This window comes from Ctenopharyngodon idella, chromosome 18 (assembly GCF_019924925.1).
Source record: "Ctenopharyngodon idella isolate HZGC_01 chromosome 18, HZGC01, whole genome shotgun sequence".
NCBI lineage: Eukaryota > Metazoa > Chordata > Actinopteri > Cypriniformes > Xenocyprididae > Ctenopharyngodon > Ctenopharyngodon idella.
Window position 1 is genome coordinate 1,746,611 of NC_067237.1, and position 19,935 is coordinate 1,766,545.

General features: G+C 39.1%; 1 protein-coding gene across 1 annotated transcript; it reads right to left on the reverse strand.

Moving 5' to 3' along the window:
* Window positions 1-1,697: 1,697 nt before the first annotated feature.
* si:ch211-136a13.1 (HHIP-like protein 1) lies at window positions 1,698-16,995 on the reverse strand. The gene is made up of 9 exons (XM_051869623.1): window positions 16,178-16,995; window positions 11,328-11,974; window positions 9,684-9,827; window positions 8,188-8,516; window positions 6,993-7,119; window positions 6,688-6,833; window positions 6,231-6,312; window positions 4,445-4,527; window positions 1,698-2,903 (listed from the first exon to the last, which is right to left on the reverse strand). The coding sequence occupies exons 1-9, from the start codon at window positions 16,448-16,450 to the stop codon at window positions 2,299-2,301; spliced, it is 2,436 nt and encodes an 811-aa protein (XP_051725583.1). The 5' UTR covers window positions 16,451-16,995; the 3' UTR covers window positions 1,698-2,298.
* Between the last annotated feature and the right edge of the window lie 2,940 nt (window positions 16,996-19,935).

The window sequence follows — 19,935 nt, forward strand, 5'->3', positions numbered from 1 at the left end:
TTATCTATACCTTTTTTGTCATAATAAAAAATAACATCTCTTTTCTCTATATTAATTTGGATTCCACTTAACATATTAAATAAATATTCCACATCAATCCAAAAGAATTTAACATACATACAATCAAAAAAAAGATGTAAAATAGTTTCAGTATCCATTTTACAGAATACACAAGATTCAGAAAGATCATTTTTATATCTTTTTAGGAAATGGTTTGTTGGATAAATTTTATGTATTATTTTAAAGTATATTTCATTAACTTTATTATTGATACAGTATTTGTTGTTATAAGTCCAAATCAATCTCCAATTAATATTCTCAAAATGGTCATTCCAAAAGAATTTATGTCGAAATGTTGTAGGACAATGAATCAAACGTCTGAAAAATGTATTATTACATTTACTGTCATTAATATCAACACCGTTCAACAAGACCTCTTTTTTAAACGTTGATTGCTTGTGAGATTCACTGATGCCTTGCAGAAGTCTCAAAAAACCTGTTGGTATTGCATCAAATACGATGCTGTATTCTCGATGACATGCATCATTCAGCGCGTTTGGGGAAAAATCACGCTATTCTTGAGGAGTGGAGAAGGGTCTGATCCATAGTGTGCTTCAGTGTTTAGTAGTTTTTTTTTTTTTTTAATTTTGTTTCAGATTAGTTAAAGTTGGTGAAACCATCACATCCACATCATCAACATCCAAAGATCATCAGAAGACGTGTCTAATAATATGTAAAAGATTTACACGAATATAGGTAACTGCAATCTTCACCACGATTATGCAAACGATTTTATTTACATTTTTTTTTTTTTAATTATTACAATATAACAAAGAATGTCCAGCATTTGTGTTTAAAAACAATCATCATTTGGAATTTCATTTGGAATGTGCAACAAAAATGCAATATTTACACAGCAATAACCTGAATTATAATTGAAAAAGACAATTCGGAAAACACTTAATGATTGCTAGGTGGATATGCTTTGATCAGTTTTTTAATAGTTTTAATTAAAGGATTAGTTCACTTTCAAATGAAAATTACCCCAAGCTTTACTCACCCTCAAGCCATCCTAGGTGTATATGACTTTCTTCTTTCTGATGAACATAATCAGAGTTATATTAATAAATATCCTGACTCATCCGAGCTTTTTAATGGCAGTGAGCGATACCAACGAGTATGAGCTGAAGAAAGTGCTTCCATACATCATAAACGTACTCCACACAGCTCCGGGGGGTTAACAAAGTCCTTTTGAAGTGAAATGATGCGTTTGTGTAAAAAAATAAATAAATCCATATTTAACAAGTTATCTAGCAAGAAAGTGTAAAACTCTCGCAGTTCAAAAAGCTTACGCTACGTCCTACACCTTCCCTATTTAACTTACATAAAAAGTGTAACTGATGCGACGCCATTTTAACTTTCTTTGGAACTTGAATACGGAAAGCGGTCTGGCGGAAGCTAGATATTTTACTTTATAACTTGTTAAATATGTATTATGTATAAATATATTTTTACACAAATGCATCGCTTTGCATCAGAAGGCCTTTATTAACCCCCTGGAGCCGTGTGGAGTATGTTTATGATGGATGGATGCACTTTCTTCAGCTCATATTCGTTGGTATCACTCAATGCCATTATAAAGCTCAGATGCATCAGGATATTTATTAATATAACTCCGACTGTGTTCATCAGAAAGTGCGTATACACCTAGGATGGCCTGAGGGCGAGTAAAACTTGGGGTTATTTTCATTTGAAAGTGAACTAGTCCTTTAATTTCACAATTTTTATGAGGAAAAAAAAATATGTTAATAGTTAATATATTTATCAGTTAATATACACAGTTAATATATTTATCTTTGTTGTGCGAGATGATCAACAACTCACACCGCAGTGTAAATAGTGCATGATTCAGTGTGAAAAAAAAAGATTAAAATGATTGATTGATTGATGAGTATTACTTATGAGTACAGTTTACTCATTTAATCATATTTTTGTTTTTATAGTAGTTAAATCAAACCATCCATATAGTCTAGTATGATATTTCATGTTTGTCTACATTCAAAAACAAAACACTGATTCTCTTCTGGTTGTGATGGGGGCATTTCCAGTTTGTCAAAATATTATAGTTGGTCATTTTAAATGAAAACACATTTTTTCTGTCAACTGCAATTGACAGTATTCTCTGTAAACAGTTGTGTTTTTGGTCTGCATCACAACCCACATCTGACCACTGTCTTTCACTCCACTGCATGTTCATAATGGCCACAAACTACGCCTACGTCCTCGTCATGAGAACAGTTATTTTTGCCAAGCTTGGCGTGTTTGCAGTGTAATAGAGTCCGTTCCGTCCCTTCGCACTCCACGTCGTCCAGCAGGATCCTGAGGCCGCTGCCTCCCTGCGCCGAGCTCCGCTCTCTTCGCCACCCGCACTGCCACGGGAAATCCCAGCTGTCGGCAGACGACGGCCGCAGCCTGAATGTTAAACATGTCATCGCACACCGTGCCCCATTCTCCACGCACGAAGATCTCCACTCGCCCGCGGTCCTTCTGTCCGTCGGCGCTGACCAGCCTCGGTGTCCCGGCGCGAGGCCGCCCCCTGCGATCCCCTTTCCTCCTGGGTTTGCCTCGACCTCGTTTACCGGATCTGCCTGTGTGGGTCTTTGCGGTGGTTTTGGGTGCCGCGGTCCAGTACGAGGGCCTGGCGGTGGTCAGAGTTGGGGTTGTGAGTCGAGGCCGTGGGGTTGTATGGAGAACTTGTGGTCGTGGCGTAGACGGGCGGACGGTGGTCACTGAAGGCATCCTGCGAGTTGTCATCGGTGCTCGCGGTCGTGGGGTTGTGCTGGGTTTGGTCGGTTTTGGTTTGGGAATGGCAGTCGTTGAGGGTTTTTTGTTAATCACAAACTCTGTGAAACAAATCAAACAGATTATTCAAAAAACTAGCAGAACAAAGAGCTTTTCTGATAAAAAATTTCAGGTTTGCTGTTCTTGTTTGTAGGGCTGCATGATTTGGTCAGAATTTTGTGATTATCAATATGGTTATAAAATAAGTATATTTTATACCCAGAAAACATGAAAAAGGACTTTGTTTTGGTAAGCCTTTCTCTGCAAGCATGTAAGAAAAAACGAGCCGCTCAGATTTCGCTCCTCTAGTGACGTAAGAAGGGGATCTTATTATAATATTACCACCCCTTAATCTGCACGTTTCCACCCACGGCGCCGCCATTTTGTTTTCACAAGCGACAACGGTGTACCAGTTCTAACGCCATGGCAAAAGTTCAAGTAAAGCATGCTAACTGTTCTGTCGTTGTCTGCACAGACGAGCACTGAACACTATTTAGAGTCTTGTTAGCTTGGATAGATTGCAAGTTGATCCTGGCAAGCTCTTTTGCTAAAAGAGGAGCGTTTCTGTCCGATCGATATTTTGGAAAAAATATTAGTCCATTCACAGCATTTGATAGCAGTCATAAACGTTAGCCTGGTGTGTATGGCTCTGTTTGGCAAACAGGTACGCTATGTATAGTGGACGTCCATATGCGTTTTGCACAAAAGCTTAACATGACGGCACATGCCAATCGATGAGTTGAATCAACTCCACAGAAACTACATAAATTTATCCACTAACCATTTATAAACGTTCAGTTTCATTCTAAAAGTTGTAACTTCTTCCTGAGTCTCTCCATCAGTGTCGACTCCGGTTTGAACAATGTAAGGCTGAACACCGTTACTGACAATCCTCATTTTGTCTGCGTGAGATTCTCCAGCTTTGTTGTTGTTGAGCGACCGAAGCGCGAGCTGTTAAAGCTCCGCCCTCTTCTGGAAAGGGGGCTGGGAGCAGCAGCTCATTTGCATTTAAAGGGACACACACAAAAACGGCATGCTTTTGCTCACACCCAAATAGGGGCAAATTTGACAAGCTGTAATAAATGATCTGTGGGGTATTTTGAGCTGAAACTTCACAGACACATTCTGGGGACACCAGAGACTTATATTACATCTTGTGAAAGGGGCATTATAGGTCCCCTTTAAACATTAAACAGTCAAACTTTTTATTTTGACGGTAAACGACAGGGAGCCCTTGAAACTTATCTTTTGTTGATAAAAGCTTCTCATTTTAAGTATGTGAAGATGGTTGGTGCATGTTGTGTTTCCAAATGCACATTAAAATGACTCGGCAAGCTCAGAGCAGATGCAGATGGAGTTTGTGTGGAGTAGCATTTACTGGGAACTGAGCAGCGGCAGATCAAGAGCTGCTCATATGTAATACACAGTGTTGCGCTTCACTCTGAAACACACAGCGCCTTCATTTAATTCAGTTGCAGCCTTTGCGATTTGGATCATCGCACTAAGCCATAACGCAATTTTGGCTTTATTCTTCTTAATCTTGCAGCCCTACTCAAATCTCAAGCCTTCAATGTGAAGAAGGAGTGTTAATTTGCTCTCTTACCTTCTTTAGGATTGAAATGAATCAGTTTGCCCTTGATGTTGACTGGAGTGGGCTTAAAGCTGCATTTGCCTGGAGGGGCCCTCCTAAATAGTGAAGAAAATATCCAACTGTTTATTTCACAACCGTTGAATTCAAAAGTACAAACATACCTTACACCCTATGTAACAGAACAAACATTACTATTATGATTGCTCATCAGAGTGAATAAATGACAGGATTTATATTTTGTGCAAACTATTCCTTTAATATTGCCCCTAAAAAGTACTATCACTTTTAATTTATTAATTTATTTTGGGATATTCTAAGAGGCATTTTGGTATAATTAATATGTTTTCCAATAGAAAACAATGGTAACACTTTGGTATGGGGAACACATATTCACTATTAACTACAACTTTTGCCTCAATAAACTCTAAATTTACTGCTTATTAAAGGGTTAGTTCACCCAAAAATGAAAATAATGTCATTTATTACTCACCCTCATGCTGTTCCACACCCGTAAGACCTTCTTTAATCTTCGGAACACAAATTAAGATATTTTTGTTGAAATCTGATGGCTCAGTGAGGCCTGCATAGCCAGCAATGACATTTCCTCTCTCAAGATCCATAAAGGTACTAAAAACATATTTAAATCAGTTCATGTGAGTACAGTGGTTCAATATTAATATTATAAAGCGACGAGAATATTTTTGGTGCACCAAAAAAACAAAATAACGACTTATTTAGTGATGGCCGATTTCAAAACACTGCTTCAGGAAGCTTCGGAGCGTTATGAATCAGCGTGTCGAATCATGATTCGGATCGCGTGTCAAACCGCCAAACTGCTGAAATCATGTGACTTTGGCGCTCCAAACCGCTGATTCAATACGCTGATTCATTACGCTCCGAAGCTTCCTGAAGCAGTGTTTTGAAATCGGCCATCACTAAATAAGTCGTTATTTTGTTTTTTTTGGCACACCAAAAATATTCTCGTCACTTTATAATATTAATATTGAACCACTGTACTCACATGAACTGATTTAAATATGTTTTTAGTACATTAATGGATCTTGAGAGAGGAAATGTCATTGCTGGCTATGCAGGCCTCACTGAGCCATCGGATTTCATCAAAAATATCTTAATTTGTGTTCCGAAGATGAACGAAGGTCTTACGGGTGTGGAACGGCATGAGCATGAGTAATAAATGACAGAATTTTCATTTTTGGGTGAACTAACCCTTTAATAATTAATAAGGTAGTTGTCGTAGCGTTTAAGTTTAGGTATGTGGTATGGATTTAGGGATGTAAAATATGGTCATGCAGAATAAGGCATTAATATGTGCTTTATAAGTACTAATAAACAGCCAATATGCAAGTTAAAAGTGAGAATTTTCCCCATACTAAAAAAAAAAAAAAAAAAAAAAAACACTACTTACAAAAAGTTCTTTATGGGTTTTTCATTATTCATCAGGAAAAAATACATAAAACTGAAACTGATATTTATGTTTATTTCAAAAAAATTAAACAACTGCTCATCTTTTTTCCTTATTTGTAAGTATCAGCTGAATTAATGGATGTAAAAGTAAATGTAAATTAATATAGACAATCAGATTAGGCGGGGAAGGAGGTTATTTTTGAGTGCAAAAGTGTTTTTTTTTTTTTTTTACTAAATCGCTGCACTACCATCATACCTCTAGTAAATTTGGTATAAAAACCATAACTGTAATGTTTTATTAAGTGGATGGTAACAGAGCTGAATCCCCTGTCTGAAGTCAGTGTCAGTATCATGAGGGTAATACTGTATGTACCTGGAGGGATCCACTATCTTATACACCACTCCTGCTCTGGCTGTGGCACTCGCCGCTCCCGTCGCAAGGAAGTAGAGCTCACCTGAAACACAGACAGTGATGACTGGACACTCTTCAGTGGGGTTCTACAGAGAACCCTCAGTTTTAAAGAACCCTTTATGCCAAAAAGGTTCTATATAAGGAGAAATGTCTTAAATGATTGCATAATACAGTTTTATTCTACTGATTAAGTATGTTTATGAGCTGTCTAATTCATAAAATTGAATTCAAATTAAAAATGAATTAAAACAAAATCAGTTAATTAAAGCTAAATCCATAAAATGATCCTAAACTGTTCTATATATGATGTGCCTGACAGAACCCTTTAAGTTTCTATATAGAACCTTTATTGACTGTATATTGAAGAACAATGTAAAGCCTAAAAATACAGTCACACACAGAGCTGCTCTCAATTTACCTGCCTCATCTTCGCCAAATGATATGATATACTTGTAGTAGCTGTTTATAAGTTTAGGGAAACGGCACGTTATGTCAGCGCCCATACAAATCTCCTTGTAGTTCCATTTTCCCGTCTCAGTGTTTTCCTTTAGGGACATCAGGCGCCTAGGATGCACAGAATGGGAGAAGTCTGATTTATTCATTTGAACAGTGAAATAAATCAGTCATTATGGGAAAGTATCATGCATTAGTCTTATGTTGATATTCTTGTTTATATTTTATTATATTGGACTATAATTCATGAATTAAAGAAAACACACGTACCCACTCATAAAATCCCCAAAGATATACAGACCATTGAGATTGGGCATCTGGCAGCCTCTGTAGATGTAGCCGCCAGTTACAGACTTGCCGATTTTATGTGGGTAAGCAAATATCGGAAGTATATCATCTATGGAAAAAGGGAAAATAAAGATATTTACTCTCATATACTCTTCAAAACTCAAGTGGAACCAACAGCAGTTTGAGAAAACTGAAGCTGGATTCATGAAAGCCTCCTTTAAAATAAATGAAGAAAGGATAACTTCATAAGAAAGTAATTTTCATATATTTTCTTTAGAACATCTTTTTTTTTTTTTTTTTTTTTTAAATGAGAATAAAATGACAGGCTGTAATGTAGTCTGATTATATACTAGCCTACATGTGAGATTTCCTTGTCTAATACCACAAATTCATTACTTCAACATTATTTTTTTTTAATGTCAAGTGCATAAAATGTGTTAGTTTAATTATTGTAACCATCAGAATATTCTTGGTTACCTTTTAATTTGACATGAAGTAATATAAAAGAAACAAAAACTAAAGTAAGCAATAATAATATTTGAAACAACCCAATAAATGACGCTTCAAAAAGTTTATAAAGAGATCGTAAAACTAATCCATATGAATTGAGCCGTTTAGTCCAGATTTTCTGAAGAGACACGATCGCGTTATACCCTGAACAAATTGAATTTAGGCTTTTATTCGCATATAAACATGTATCAATGCACACATCAACTATATGGTAAACTGAAGCTCAAGCATGTTCACTTGACATGCGAGAACCAATGAGGCTCATTCTCGTGTTACACGAGGTTCCGCAAGAACCAATGAGGTTTGTTCTAGCGGGTCGATCAGGTATGCTTGAGCTTCTGATTAGGCTCACTGCATTAAAAATTGTTTCTATGCATTTATTTATTTATTTATTTTTATTTTTTTATTTTTTTTTGTATAGTAAAATAAAGCCTGTAGCCTTTTTTTTGCCAAATAATTTTGTCAGATAAATACCTTAACCAAGTCTAGCGTTTTGTATTTTTTATTTATTTTTAAAAAATATTTTTAATGGTTTAATTGAATTTGTAGGGTAATTAAAAACAAATTTATCCTCTCCGGACATTTTTTTTTTCCTCTCTCTCTCCGGACATCACTTTTGGCCACTACAGATTAAAAAATAAAATTGAAAATTGAAAGACTTTCTTACCGAGTGACGAGTTGGAGCATAGTTTGTTGTCGTAACAGGAGAAGCCCTCTTTTGCCCTCCACCCATAGTTCCCTCCTTTTTCAATGAGATCCACTTCCTCGTATTTATTCTGCCCAACATCCCCGCAGAACATTCTGCCTCGGCCCTGGCCGCTGACTGGATCACCCCTGTCGATTGAACATCTCCACATGTTCCTCACGCCGTAGGCATAGATTTCTGGCCTCGAGTCCTTCTCTCCCACAAAAGGATTGTCTGATGGGATACTGTAGGGGGCGCCATAATCATTGTTGTCTACGTCTATTCGCAGGACTTTGCCTAGAAGAGCGGACCTGTAACATCACAGTGAGTTTTTACTTGAGAAAAGCATTTGTGTTTTAACAATGAAGTAATAAAAATAATGTATCCCTAAGATTGCACTCGTAAGACTATACAGTAGTTTACTTTAAACCTGTCCTATAAACGTTTGCACCATCTGCTCCTTTTCTCTCTCTCAACCGCATCCTTTCTAACCTCATGCTAGGCCTCTCGTATCCCACAATGCCCTATGTCAATATTGACACTGGCATGGGCTTGAACTGTCCATGAAGAGGCCTATTTACTCATTTTCTCTCCAGTGAAAAGAATTAAAGCTACTCCTGGCTTAGGTACTTCATTCAATGTATCTTTTTTTCTGCTTTGTTCTTTTTCTGTTATTTTTGCCTAATTTACAAGCTTAAAAGATAAACAAAAACAAAACACTGAATTCACTGTGGATTAGATTTATGAATTATTATGTTAATATCAATCAACTTCAGACCAGCATCATTATTGTCAGTCATTATATATATATATATATATATATAATCAAGTTACTGTGATTGCTGATAATGCTTTATTACAAATAAATGAAACATGCTTCAACAAATTCGCATCTTAGAGGCAAGAATCACCATAGAAGGTTGATATGAAGCTCTTTAATAATGTGTGTGATACAGAAGACCATGGCAATGAGACAGTTCCTCCACATTCAACATGTAGTGTCAATATAGTACAACCCAGTATATACTCCTCTGTTAGTCATCGACACCAGGACTCCAAGACTTCTGTGGCTACGACAGGTTTCTCTATAAGGATGAAAGGCTTGCTGTGCAGTTGTGAAACTGAGTTTCATCGTGCAGCTCTGTATATTCAGCAGGCACTGCCAGGTCTGCTTATGTCACATGGGGACAGGAGGGTGGCAGGCCAAGGCTAATATTTTGAGGCTGTGTGTCTGTCTGGCTAAATGTGCATTACTCAACTGGAGCAAATGCATGCCAAACTCTAGAGTTAAACTACTTAAATTAGGCTTTGAGCTCCAAAAATGACAAAAACACCATAAAAGTGATGCATATAGCTTGCACACTATATTCAGCGGTAGATTTTTTACTCGCATGGGCCACTTTTATGGTGCAAACACAGTATGGAAAAGAGTCGAGTTTTTCAATTAAAGATACATAAAGAGTGTGACGATTACTTACTTGTTTTGAGAATTCCCAAACTTTCCGAAAGGGTCTCCCGCTTTGCCTCCATCTCCTATGAATATGTACAGATATCCATCCAACCCAAACAGCAGCTGACCTCCATTGTGGTTTGATGCAGGCTCATCAACTTCTAGAAGTGTCCTGTGAACCAAAATAAGCATCAACAGTCAAACTATTTCACAGTGACTGACAAAAAAATGGGTGAAAATCACACATCTAAAAGAAAGTTTTTAATAGAAAGTCTTGTATTTCAGAATGTTTTTTTTTTTTTTTTTGAGCTGCTAATTAATCAAACTTTTCTTCCAAACTTATTAAATCTATAAATCCAATTGATACATGAATCTTTAAAACCTCTAAATTACCAACATCATGACTTTGCTGACAAACCTGTTGCACACAATCTAGTACATGCCTTCTGTCATTTGATAGTTTAGACTTGATTAGCCAATAAAAGTCCTTTTAGTATGTAAAAACATCCACCTTTAGGTCCTGGTTCATGTGTCTTTTTTGCTGTAATCTTTACTGATTTGTATACAGTAAATGTAAGAATAGTATTTGAGAAATGTTTATTTGTTCATCTCTCAATCATCACTGAATTGCATTGTATTATATGTTTTAAAACTACAGAGCTTTGATCATAAAACTAAGCATTTAAATATCATCTTACTAAGGCATTATTGGCAAATATAGAGTGACGACTGATATTTATATGGATTTAGTGTAAGTGTCTGTAAGTGTAAGTGTCTGTTATACTCTTATAAAGATCTCATTGATTTACATTACAAGCTATAAGCATGCCCACTGCCTTTCGCCACGCCCACTACATTTCGGCCTGCCCCCTACCTTTCAGCATGCCCACTACTTTTCAGCACACCCACTACATCTCGGCACACCCACTACATTTCTGCAAGTCCCCTACCTTTCAGCACGCCCACTACCAACATCACGGCAACACGACACATTTCACGGCACGCCCCCTACCTTTCAGCACGCCCACTACATTTCTACATGCCCCCTACCTTTCAGCATGCCCACTGCCTTTCAGCACGCCTACTACATTTCGGCATGCCTCCTACCTTTCAGCATGCTGACTACATTTCGGCACACCCTTTACCTTTCAGCACTCCCACTACATTTTAGCACGCCTCCTACCTTTCAGCAAGTCCACTACATTTCGACACGCCCCCTACTTTTTAGCACACCCACTACCTTTCAGCATGGCCACTGCCTTTCTGCATGCCCACTACATTTCGGCACGCCCTTTACCTTTCAGCACGCCCACCACATTTCTGCACGGCCACTACCTTTTAGCACGGATACTACATTTCAGCACTCCCACTACATTTCGGCACGGCCACTACCTTTTAGCACGGATACTACATTTTGGCACGCCCCGTACTATGACCTGCAGATGCCCACACTTGCAAATTGTACGCTTGGCCAGCTACAGAGAAACTGCTAGCCAGGCAACAGACAAGTGACCAATCCTGAGTGGCGACGTCACTACACGCATTCTACCACGGTTTAGCATGGCACGGCCCGAAAAGCAGCTTGATATTACAACATGAATATGTCAGTGCAAGTTAGACTGTCCTGCCATGTTCCTGACATGTTTTCCTTATGTGTTTTAATGAATCTCACCTTTCTGAGGAGTGATCCAGCATATTCATATCTGAATCGGACACGATGAACTCACTGATGCGAATCTTCTCCTGCTTCTTCACAGACACAGAGTAGTAGACGTAGGCCTTTTTCACCTTCGTGAAACGAGGATGCAGGGCAATGCAGAGGAACCCTCGCTCATCTCCTGCCCAAGGTGAAGTTAGAACTGCTTTGGTCAGATTCAGGAAGGGCCTATCAATTCTAGAACCATTCGGCAAGTAAGTCCACACGTAACCCAACTGCTCGGCTACAAAGAAGCGGTGAGTTCCGTCATTCGCATGTATCATCGCGACAGGATTGCGAAGACCGTTTGCGACTTCTTCAAGGCATAATTGTATGCATCCTTGCGGATCCGCCTTCACATCTCCCAGGTTGGCGTTGAGCTCGTCGTTAGAGAGGACGTTTGGGTAACAGTACTCGGGATCTTTCAGCTCAAGGTATTTGCAGAACTTGCTTTGGTCTTCTTCAATAGCATGTGTTTCATTGTTATTGATCAGAAGGCTGAGAGTGTAACGGCAATGGAGCCAGTAATCACCACAGTAGTTTCCACAGAGGCCGGGAAGCTCCCTCATCGGGGTGTTGGCATCTTCTGCATCGTACAGATGCGCGGCATAAGGGGAGCATTCCTGAACCAAGCAAATCAAAGCATGCACAGTTACTCAATTATTATCTAACAGTTTCTCAAAGATCAAGATTACTTTTGGACACTGAGTCTAAGATTCAGCTTTTAAGCAGCTTCAAAGTCCCGTTGCAATCACATTAGCAAAATTTTGATGGCAAAAGAGGTCCATTGTCTATTTTTTATTTGAGCACAGCTCACACAGAAGTCGCTTTCAAACCAAGCGTTTTTTAGTCTGCCAACATGGCGAATATGCATGTGACAAACTTGAACCTGTTGCAAGCTTCCTTGGATTTCTATTGAAATGACTGGATTTCATCTGCGAAAATTCACAGAAAAACAGTAAATGTGATTGCACCTTAAGATGACGATAACTAAAACTATAATGTATTAATAATTGTTCTAAATCAAGGGCATAACTGTAACTCTATATTTTATTTTCCAAAATATTATTTTCCATACACCTTAAATGCATGTGAGTGTACATAATATCTTAATGTTTGATTTTTTTTTTTTTTTCAAATAAATTGATTGAAAAAAAATTGTGTCATGTCATTGCCATCATCAGTAAACCTTCAGTTAACCCTATAATTGCTCAAATAGTGAATTCATCCAAAATGTATTTGCTGTGTAAGCCTTTTCGTTTCTCTCCTCATACTCTGGCAAACGTGGCACTCTGCACGTCTTCTCTGCAGCCGGGATCCTGGGATTCAATCCAGCAGCTGGTGATGATGGTTTGAGCTATAAATACAGTGACTCTTGGACATTTTGGGCTATCCAAGCCCTCATTATGCCTTAGCCACAACACCACACCCATCAGAGGACTGAGCCAGCCTTGGCAATGATAATGCCAGCTCGGGACTGGAAATCATCTGAGATTACTACAATGACATTAAACAAACAATGGACCTGAAAGTGGTTTGGATAGATGGGGTATCTCACTCATAACACATTACAGACATTGTAATGTAGCCAAGATGTGGATGAGTAATGTTTCAGGTCTCTGTAATAATGTTTGATTGCAATTCAAACAAAAACCTATTGAGGGGATTATGTGGTATAAATGAGTCCAGCATTTCCTCAACAACACACATTGTTATGTAATATCCTGTTAGCATAGAAAAACTTGCAGAACGGTCTGAAATGAGGCTCTATATGAAGGAAACATCTGAATCTACAAAATATCACTGTAGTTTTCAGACCTAATAAAAACTGTAGTTCATGGGACATGATTTCTGAGGACATATAGGGCAAAATATCACCCTCAAATGACTAATAAAAGACTTATTCATCTGATTTTGCTTTATGGATATCATATAAGATGAGTTGAGGTGTTATATTGAATGTTTAAACTGCATGCGAGGTTAGTAAACACTTCTGAGTACAATGCCAAATGTTTACTTTTTTTAAACAATGCTGGGAAAAGCACCAATTCCCATGCTCGCTTTTCTTAGACTGTATATTTTTGTCCTCAATACCTTCTGATCCTATTGTGAGTTCTTGTCCAGTCATTGTGTTCTTCTTTTTCTGTCCCTCATATAATTTTGTTTATATGGTTCTGTAATTGTGAGACTCTGTAGGAGATCACAATCTCTGTTGTTATCAAACCGCTGATGGATTTTGTTCAACAGATGGTCTCAGCAGGGTTTCACTCATCAACACATTTGCCCCACTCTACTGTGCCTCAAAGCCGTTAGCTTATATATTTGTGCCCGTCACTCATTAGGCAATTATGAGTTTACAGCTTTGCCTAAAAGCTTTTCTCTGTTGAAACAGAATAGCAAATGCCTTATAAAACAAACGTTTGTACTGTATCTGGTTTTGATTTGGTCTGTGATAACATAAACCTCAAGAGAGTGTCCAAAAGTGTGGCCTAAAGAACATGGCATATCTGAGAATAAAATTACTGATTGCATATTCATTATTTTGCAAAATTATGCTATTTATTTATGCAATAACATAAGCACGCTCTGAATCGCAGCCAAGACCAGCAACATAATTGAGAGTGTGATATTGATGTTTTATACTCACTTATATCACTTAAGCAAAAAAAAAAAAGAAAAGAAGGTAAGTAACTTATTTTAGACAATATATTCCAGATATTTCCAGTACTTCTCCAAGCAACAAACAGTAGCGGTGTTATGTTCCTGAATGAATCACAAATCGAATGATTCGATGACTCACTCATAAAGACAGTGGCTGCATCCGAAATCGCATAGTTCCCTACTATAGTAAGTGAAAAATAGTATGGAAAAATAGTAGTCAGTTATCTCATATATTATTCAAAATAAGTATCTACTCAAGAGTAGCTATGCGATTTTGGATACCTTTTTGATTCAGAACAAATCAGTGTTTTTGAATTAATTGGTTGAATGAGTCATTCTGTCTTAGTTCAGACGAGGAATAAGGGTCTTATCTAGCGAAACGATCGGCCATTTTCTAAAAAAAAAAAAAATTATGTAGTTTTTAACCACAAATGCTCGTCTTGCACTGCTCTGTGATGTGCATCCACGATTTCACACATTACATAATCATGTTGGAAAGGTCACGCGTGATGTAGGCGGAAGTACCGCAGTAGGGCGAAAAATTTTCATTTTCTCCTCCAACTTCAAAATCATCCTACATCGTTGTTTTACTTTTTTTTTGTAAAGGACGTTTGAATTAGTCTTTGCACATTCACTTTGTAAACACTGGATCGGTACTTCCGCCTACGTCATGCGTGACCTTTCCAACATGATTACGTAATGCGTGGCGCATCACAGAGCAGTGCAAGACGAGCAATTGCGGTTAAAAAGTATATAAATTTTATTTCTTTTTAGAAAATGACAAATCATTTCTCTAGATAAGACCCTTATTTCTCGTCTGGGATCGTGTAGAGCTCTTTGAAGCTGCACTGAAACTGACATTTGGACCTTCAACCCGTTGAACCCCAGTGAAGTCCACTATATGGAGAAAAATCCTAGAATGTTTTTTCTAAAAAACCTTAATTTCTTTTCGACTGAAGAAAGAAAGACATAAACATCTTGGATGACATGGGTGTGAGTAAATTATCAGGAAATTTGAGTTCTGAACTAATCCTTTAAAGACAGTCACCTGTTTTGGTCCTGATTCCTGAATGAATCAGCATATTGAATGAATCAGTTGAATGAATGAATGATTCAATAACTCAAAAAGACAGCCAGGTGTTGCCATCTACTGGTGAAAGTCTGGAAAGCACAAATGCAAACAAGCTGATTCAAACAGCGAAAAGTCCCAGTGCTGTTGAAATCAATATCGGCACTTGGAATTTGTTCGACCAATCAGATTGGTTCAAAACTGATGTATTATGAATATTTAGTAGCCCATCCTCTACTCTTGTTCTTTCTTTCTTCTATCTTTGTTTAATAGCATTGTTGCCCTGACCTTTGCACAGGAAAATGATACATCCCATGCCTAGTTAAAGAGGAAGCATATATTTTGCTTCTCTGCAGGTTGGAGAACACAAGCAGCTCCCTGTATCTGGAGTAAATGTTCCAACAAAGGCAATCATTGAGCTCAGCTTCACCACTAAGTAGTCAAATAAATCAGGTGTTCCCTTTGCCAACCTCAATCCCACTGCAATCTCAAAGCCATATGATCAAATATCATCATTTAATCCCGGCAGCCTTGATGTAAGTAGGTAACTAAATAAGTTTTGGTTGGTCCCAAAAAGAAACCATATGGTTTTACAAAATAATGTGTTCCTGTGCGCTAAATCTCAGATAAAGACAAATATTAACTGTGAGTTTTTATTTTTTTGTTGTTTTTAGTTTTGGTTGACTTACTTTAGTTTTATTTTTAAGACTGAAGAGTAGGCCTACAATTCACATGAAATTACCATAGTAATATCTCGCATTTTAAACTGAGGTCATCATCCCTAAAAATAGCTCAGTCATTACTAATGCAGAAGTCATCCAGCCATGTAAAAGCAAAGCCAAAACAAAAATGATGTAACTCACGCAATGATGTAACTTCCTCTGTATGAATGAGGCACAGTCTGTATTACAAAATCTCATCATTTACATCAAAACTGAATGAATAATTAAATTAATTGTTAACATTTTATGTTATTTATTCAATATTAATATAATTAAATAATTAATAAATATAATTCAATAATCCTGTCTTACATATCTCTATATTCTATAGGGAATTTCATGGGCTAAAGTCAAAATAGCCACCTGAGACTCACCTGGCAAAGAATACTGCGGATGTACTTCCCACAGGCCATGAATCCCGTATGATCGAAGTAGTCCATGATCTGGTAGAAGCGCTGTGAAATTTGGTTATCCCTGTCTAAGTCACAGCATCCAAATTTGGCATACTCCTTGCAGAAGAGCAGGGGCTCCGGAGGCTGGAATGGAGGCTTGTAGTCCAGGCACTGTGGGTGGGCATTTCCCTGCAGAGGGATCAGGAGGACCACCAGACACAAGCAGTGAGCTCTCCACAGTGTCATTCCTCTCATTGCACAGGCGAAAACTGCATACAAAGGTGTCTTGTGCTGAGTTTGAGAAACACCAATGGTGTTTCTCCGTCAGTTAGTGGTGGCCGGTGGTCTGTCTCTCGCAAACACGTGCAAATGCACACACAAACACACACATGTGGCTCTAGGGCAGAGAAGCGGCCGGAATACTGCTACACAAGGCCCACTCATTCAACAGCCATGCCACACACACATACACATCTCTACAAACACACACTTCTCTATTCCCTCCCTCTTTCCAGCCTGTCTCCTCCTCTGCCTTTCCCTCTTTTCCCTCGCTTTCTCTCATTCTTCAGCAGATGCATTCCTTCTTCTTGCGGCTGGCCTGCATCACACGCTTGCAGCCTCCCTCCCCCGAATGAACCCATGCCTGTTTCTCTTGCTTTCTCACACAGAGCATGCTAGTCCTTTCATTTAGCCAACTTTTGTTTATGTAATTGTCATATAAATTAATCTTCAACCAAGCTTCTCAACCTCCCATGTTACATTTTGTGTTAAAAGACATTTTTAGTATGATGCAACATTGCTTTGTGTTCGTGTGTTCATACCTCACTGTCTGCTTGGTCATGTGTGGGGGATTCAGGTCTCCTGTCTACTGATTTTACGGCTCTTTTTCCAAACACTACTGAGCTGTTTCGCTGTCTGATCTGATTTTGCATCCTAACAGAAACAGGTATTCGCTGACCCAGTGACCTATTTGGAACAGCTTACTTGTAAAGGAAAATTTTTAAAAAACTGTACATAAAGGTACTATAAAATGAATGAAATAAAAGGCCACTTAAATGTATTTAAAGCGTTAGTTTATCCAAAAATGAAAATTCTGTCATTAATTACTCACCCTCATGTTGTTCCAAACCTGTAAGACTTTCGTAAATCTTCGGAACAAAAATTAAGATATTTTTGATGAAATGTGAGAGATTTCTGTCCCTCCATAGACAGCTATGCGACTACCACTGTTACGCTTCAAAACGTTCATAAAGAGATCATAAAACTAATCCATATGAATAGAGCCGATTAGTTCTGAAACTACTTTTCAGAAAACAAATTTTCTGAAAAGACTTGATTGCTTTATATGATGAACAGAGTGAATTTAGGCTTTTATTCACATATTGATTTATTCACTTGCATTGATCAGTGAACATAAACAGAAGCTCAACCAAACCTGCTTTACGCACGAGAACAAACCTCTTGCAAAACGTGCTTTACAATATGAAATATTGTCACTTTATAATATGAAAAGTTTGAATTAAAGGCTTTTATTCACATATAAACATTCAACCCCCATCAGTTATGGTAAACGAAAGCTCAAGCATGTTTGCTTGATGCATGCGAGAACCGATGAGGTTCGTTCTCGTGTTACGCTGCACGTTTGAGCTTACGCAAGAACCAATGAGGTTCTTTCTTGTGTTACGCAGCACGTTTGAGCTTCCGCAAGAACCAATGAGGTCAATGAGGTTCATTCTCCTGTTACGCTGCACGTTTGAGCTTAAGCAAGAACCAATGAGGTTCGTTCTCGTGTTACGCAGCACGTTTGAGCTTACGCAAGAACCAATGAGGTTCTTTCTTGTGTTACGCAGCACATTCAAGCTTCCGCAAGAACCAATGAGGTCAATGAGGTTCATTCTCCTGTTACGCTGCACGTTTGAGCTTCCGCAAGAACCAATGAGGTTCGTTCTCGTGTTACGCAGCACGTTTGAGCTTCCGCAAGAACCAATGAGGTTCATTCTCCTGTTACGCTGCACGTTTGAGCTTCCGCGAGAACCAATGAGGTTCATTCTCCTGTTACGCTGCACGTTTGAGCTTCCGCGAGAACCAATGAGGTTCATTCTCCTGTTACGCTGCACGTTTGAGCTTCCGCGAGAACCAATGAGGTTCATTCTCCTGTTACGCTGCACGTTTGAGCTTCCGCGAGAACCAATGAGGTTCATTCTCCTGTTACGCAGCACGTTTGAGCTTCCGCGAGAACCAATGAGGTTCATTCTCGTGTTACGCAGCACGTTTGAGCTTCCGCGAGAACCAATGAGGTTCATTCTCGTGTTACGCAGCACGTTTGAGCTTCCGCGAGAACCAATGAGGTCAATGAGGTTCGTTCTCATGTTACGCAGCACATTTGAGCTTCCGCAAGAACCGATGAGGTTTGTTCTTGTGTGTTATGCAGCACGTTTGAGCTTCTGCAAGAACCGATGAGGTTTGTTCTCATGTTACGCAGCACGTTTGAGCTTCCGCGAGAACCAATGAGGTCAATGAGGTTCGTTCTCATGTTACGCAGCACGTTTGAGCTTCTGCAAGAACCAATGAGGTTCATTCTCCTGTTACGCTGCACGTTTGAGCTTCCTCAAGAACCAATGAGGTTCATTCTCGTGTTGCGCAGCACGTTTGAGCTTCCACAAGAACCAATGAGGTTCATTCTCGTGTTACGCAGCACGTTTGAGCTTCCGCAAGAACCAATGAGGTTCATTCTCGTGTTACGCAGCACGTTTGAGCTTCCGCAAGAACCGATGAGGTTCATTCTCGTGTTACGCAGCACGTTTGAGCTTCAGCAAGAACCAATGAGGTTCATTCTCCTGTTACGCTGCACGTTTGAGCTTCCGCGAGAACCAATGAGGTTCATTCTCGTGTTATGCAGCACATTCAAGCTTCCGCAAGAACCAATGAGGTCAATGAGGTTCGTTCTCATGTTACACAGCACATTTGAGCTTCTGCAAGAACCAATGAGGTTCGTTCTCATGTTACGCAGCACATTTGAGCTTCCGCAAGAACCGATGAGGTTCGTTCTTGTGTGTTATGCAGCACGTTTGAGCTTCAGCAAGAACCAATGAGGTTCATTCTCCTGTTACGCTGCACGTTTGAGCTTCCGCGAGAACCAATGAGGTTCATTCTCGTGTTACGCAGCACGTTTGAGCTTCAGCAAGAACCAATGAGGTTCATTCTCCTGTTACGCAGCACGTTTGAGCTTCAGCAAGAACCAATGAGGTTCATTCTCGTGTTATGCAGCATGTTTGAGCTTCCGCAAGAACCGATGAGGTTCATTCTCGTGTTACGCAGCACGTTTGAGCTTCAGCAAGAACCAATGAGGTTCATTCTCGTGTTACGCAGCACGTTTGAGCTTCAGCAAGAACCAATGAGGTTCATTCTCCTGTTACGCTGCACGTTTGAGCTTCCTCAAGAACCAATGAGGTTCATTCTCGTGTTGCGCAGCACGTTTGAGCTTCCACAAGAACCAATGAGGTTCATTCTCGTGTTACGCAGCACGTTTGAGCTTCCGCAAGAACCAATGAGGTTCATTCTCGTGTTACGCAGCACGTTTGAGCTTCCACAAGAACCAATGAGGTTCATTCTCGTGTTACGCAGCACGTTTGAGCTTCCGCAAGAACCGATGAGGTTCATTCTCGTGTTACGCAGCACGTTTGAGCTTCAGCAAGAACCAATGAGGTTCATTCTCCTGTTACGCTGCACGTTTGAGCTTC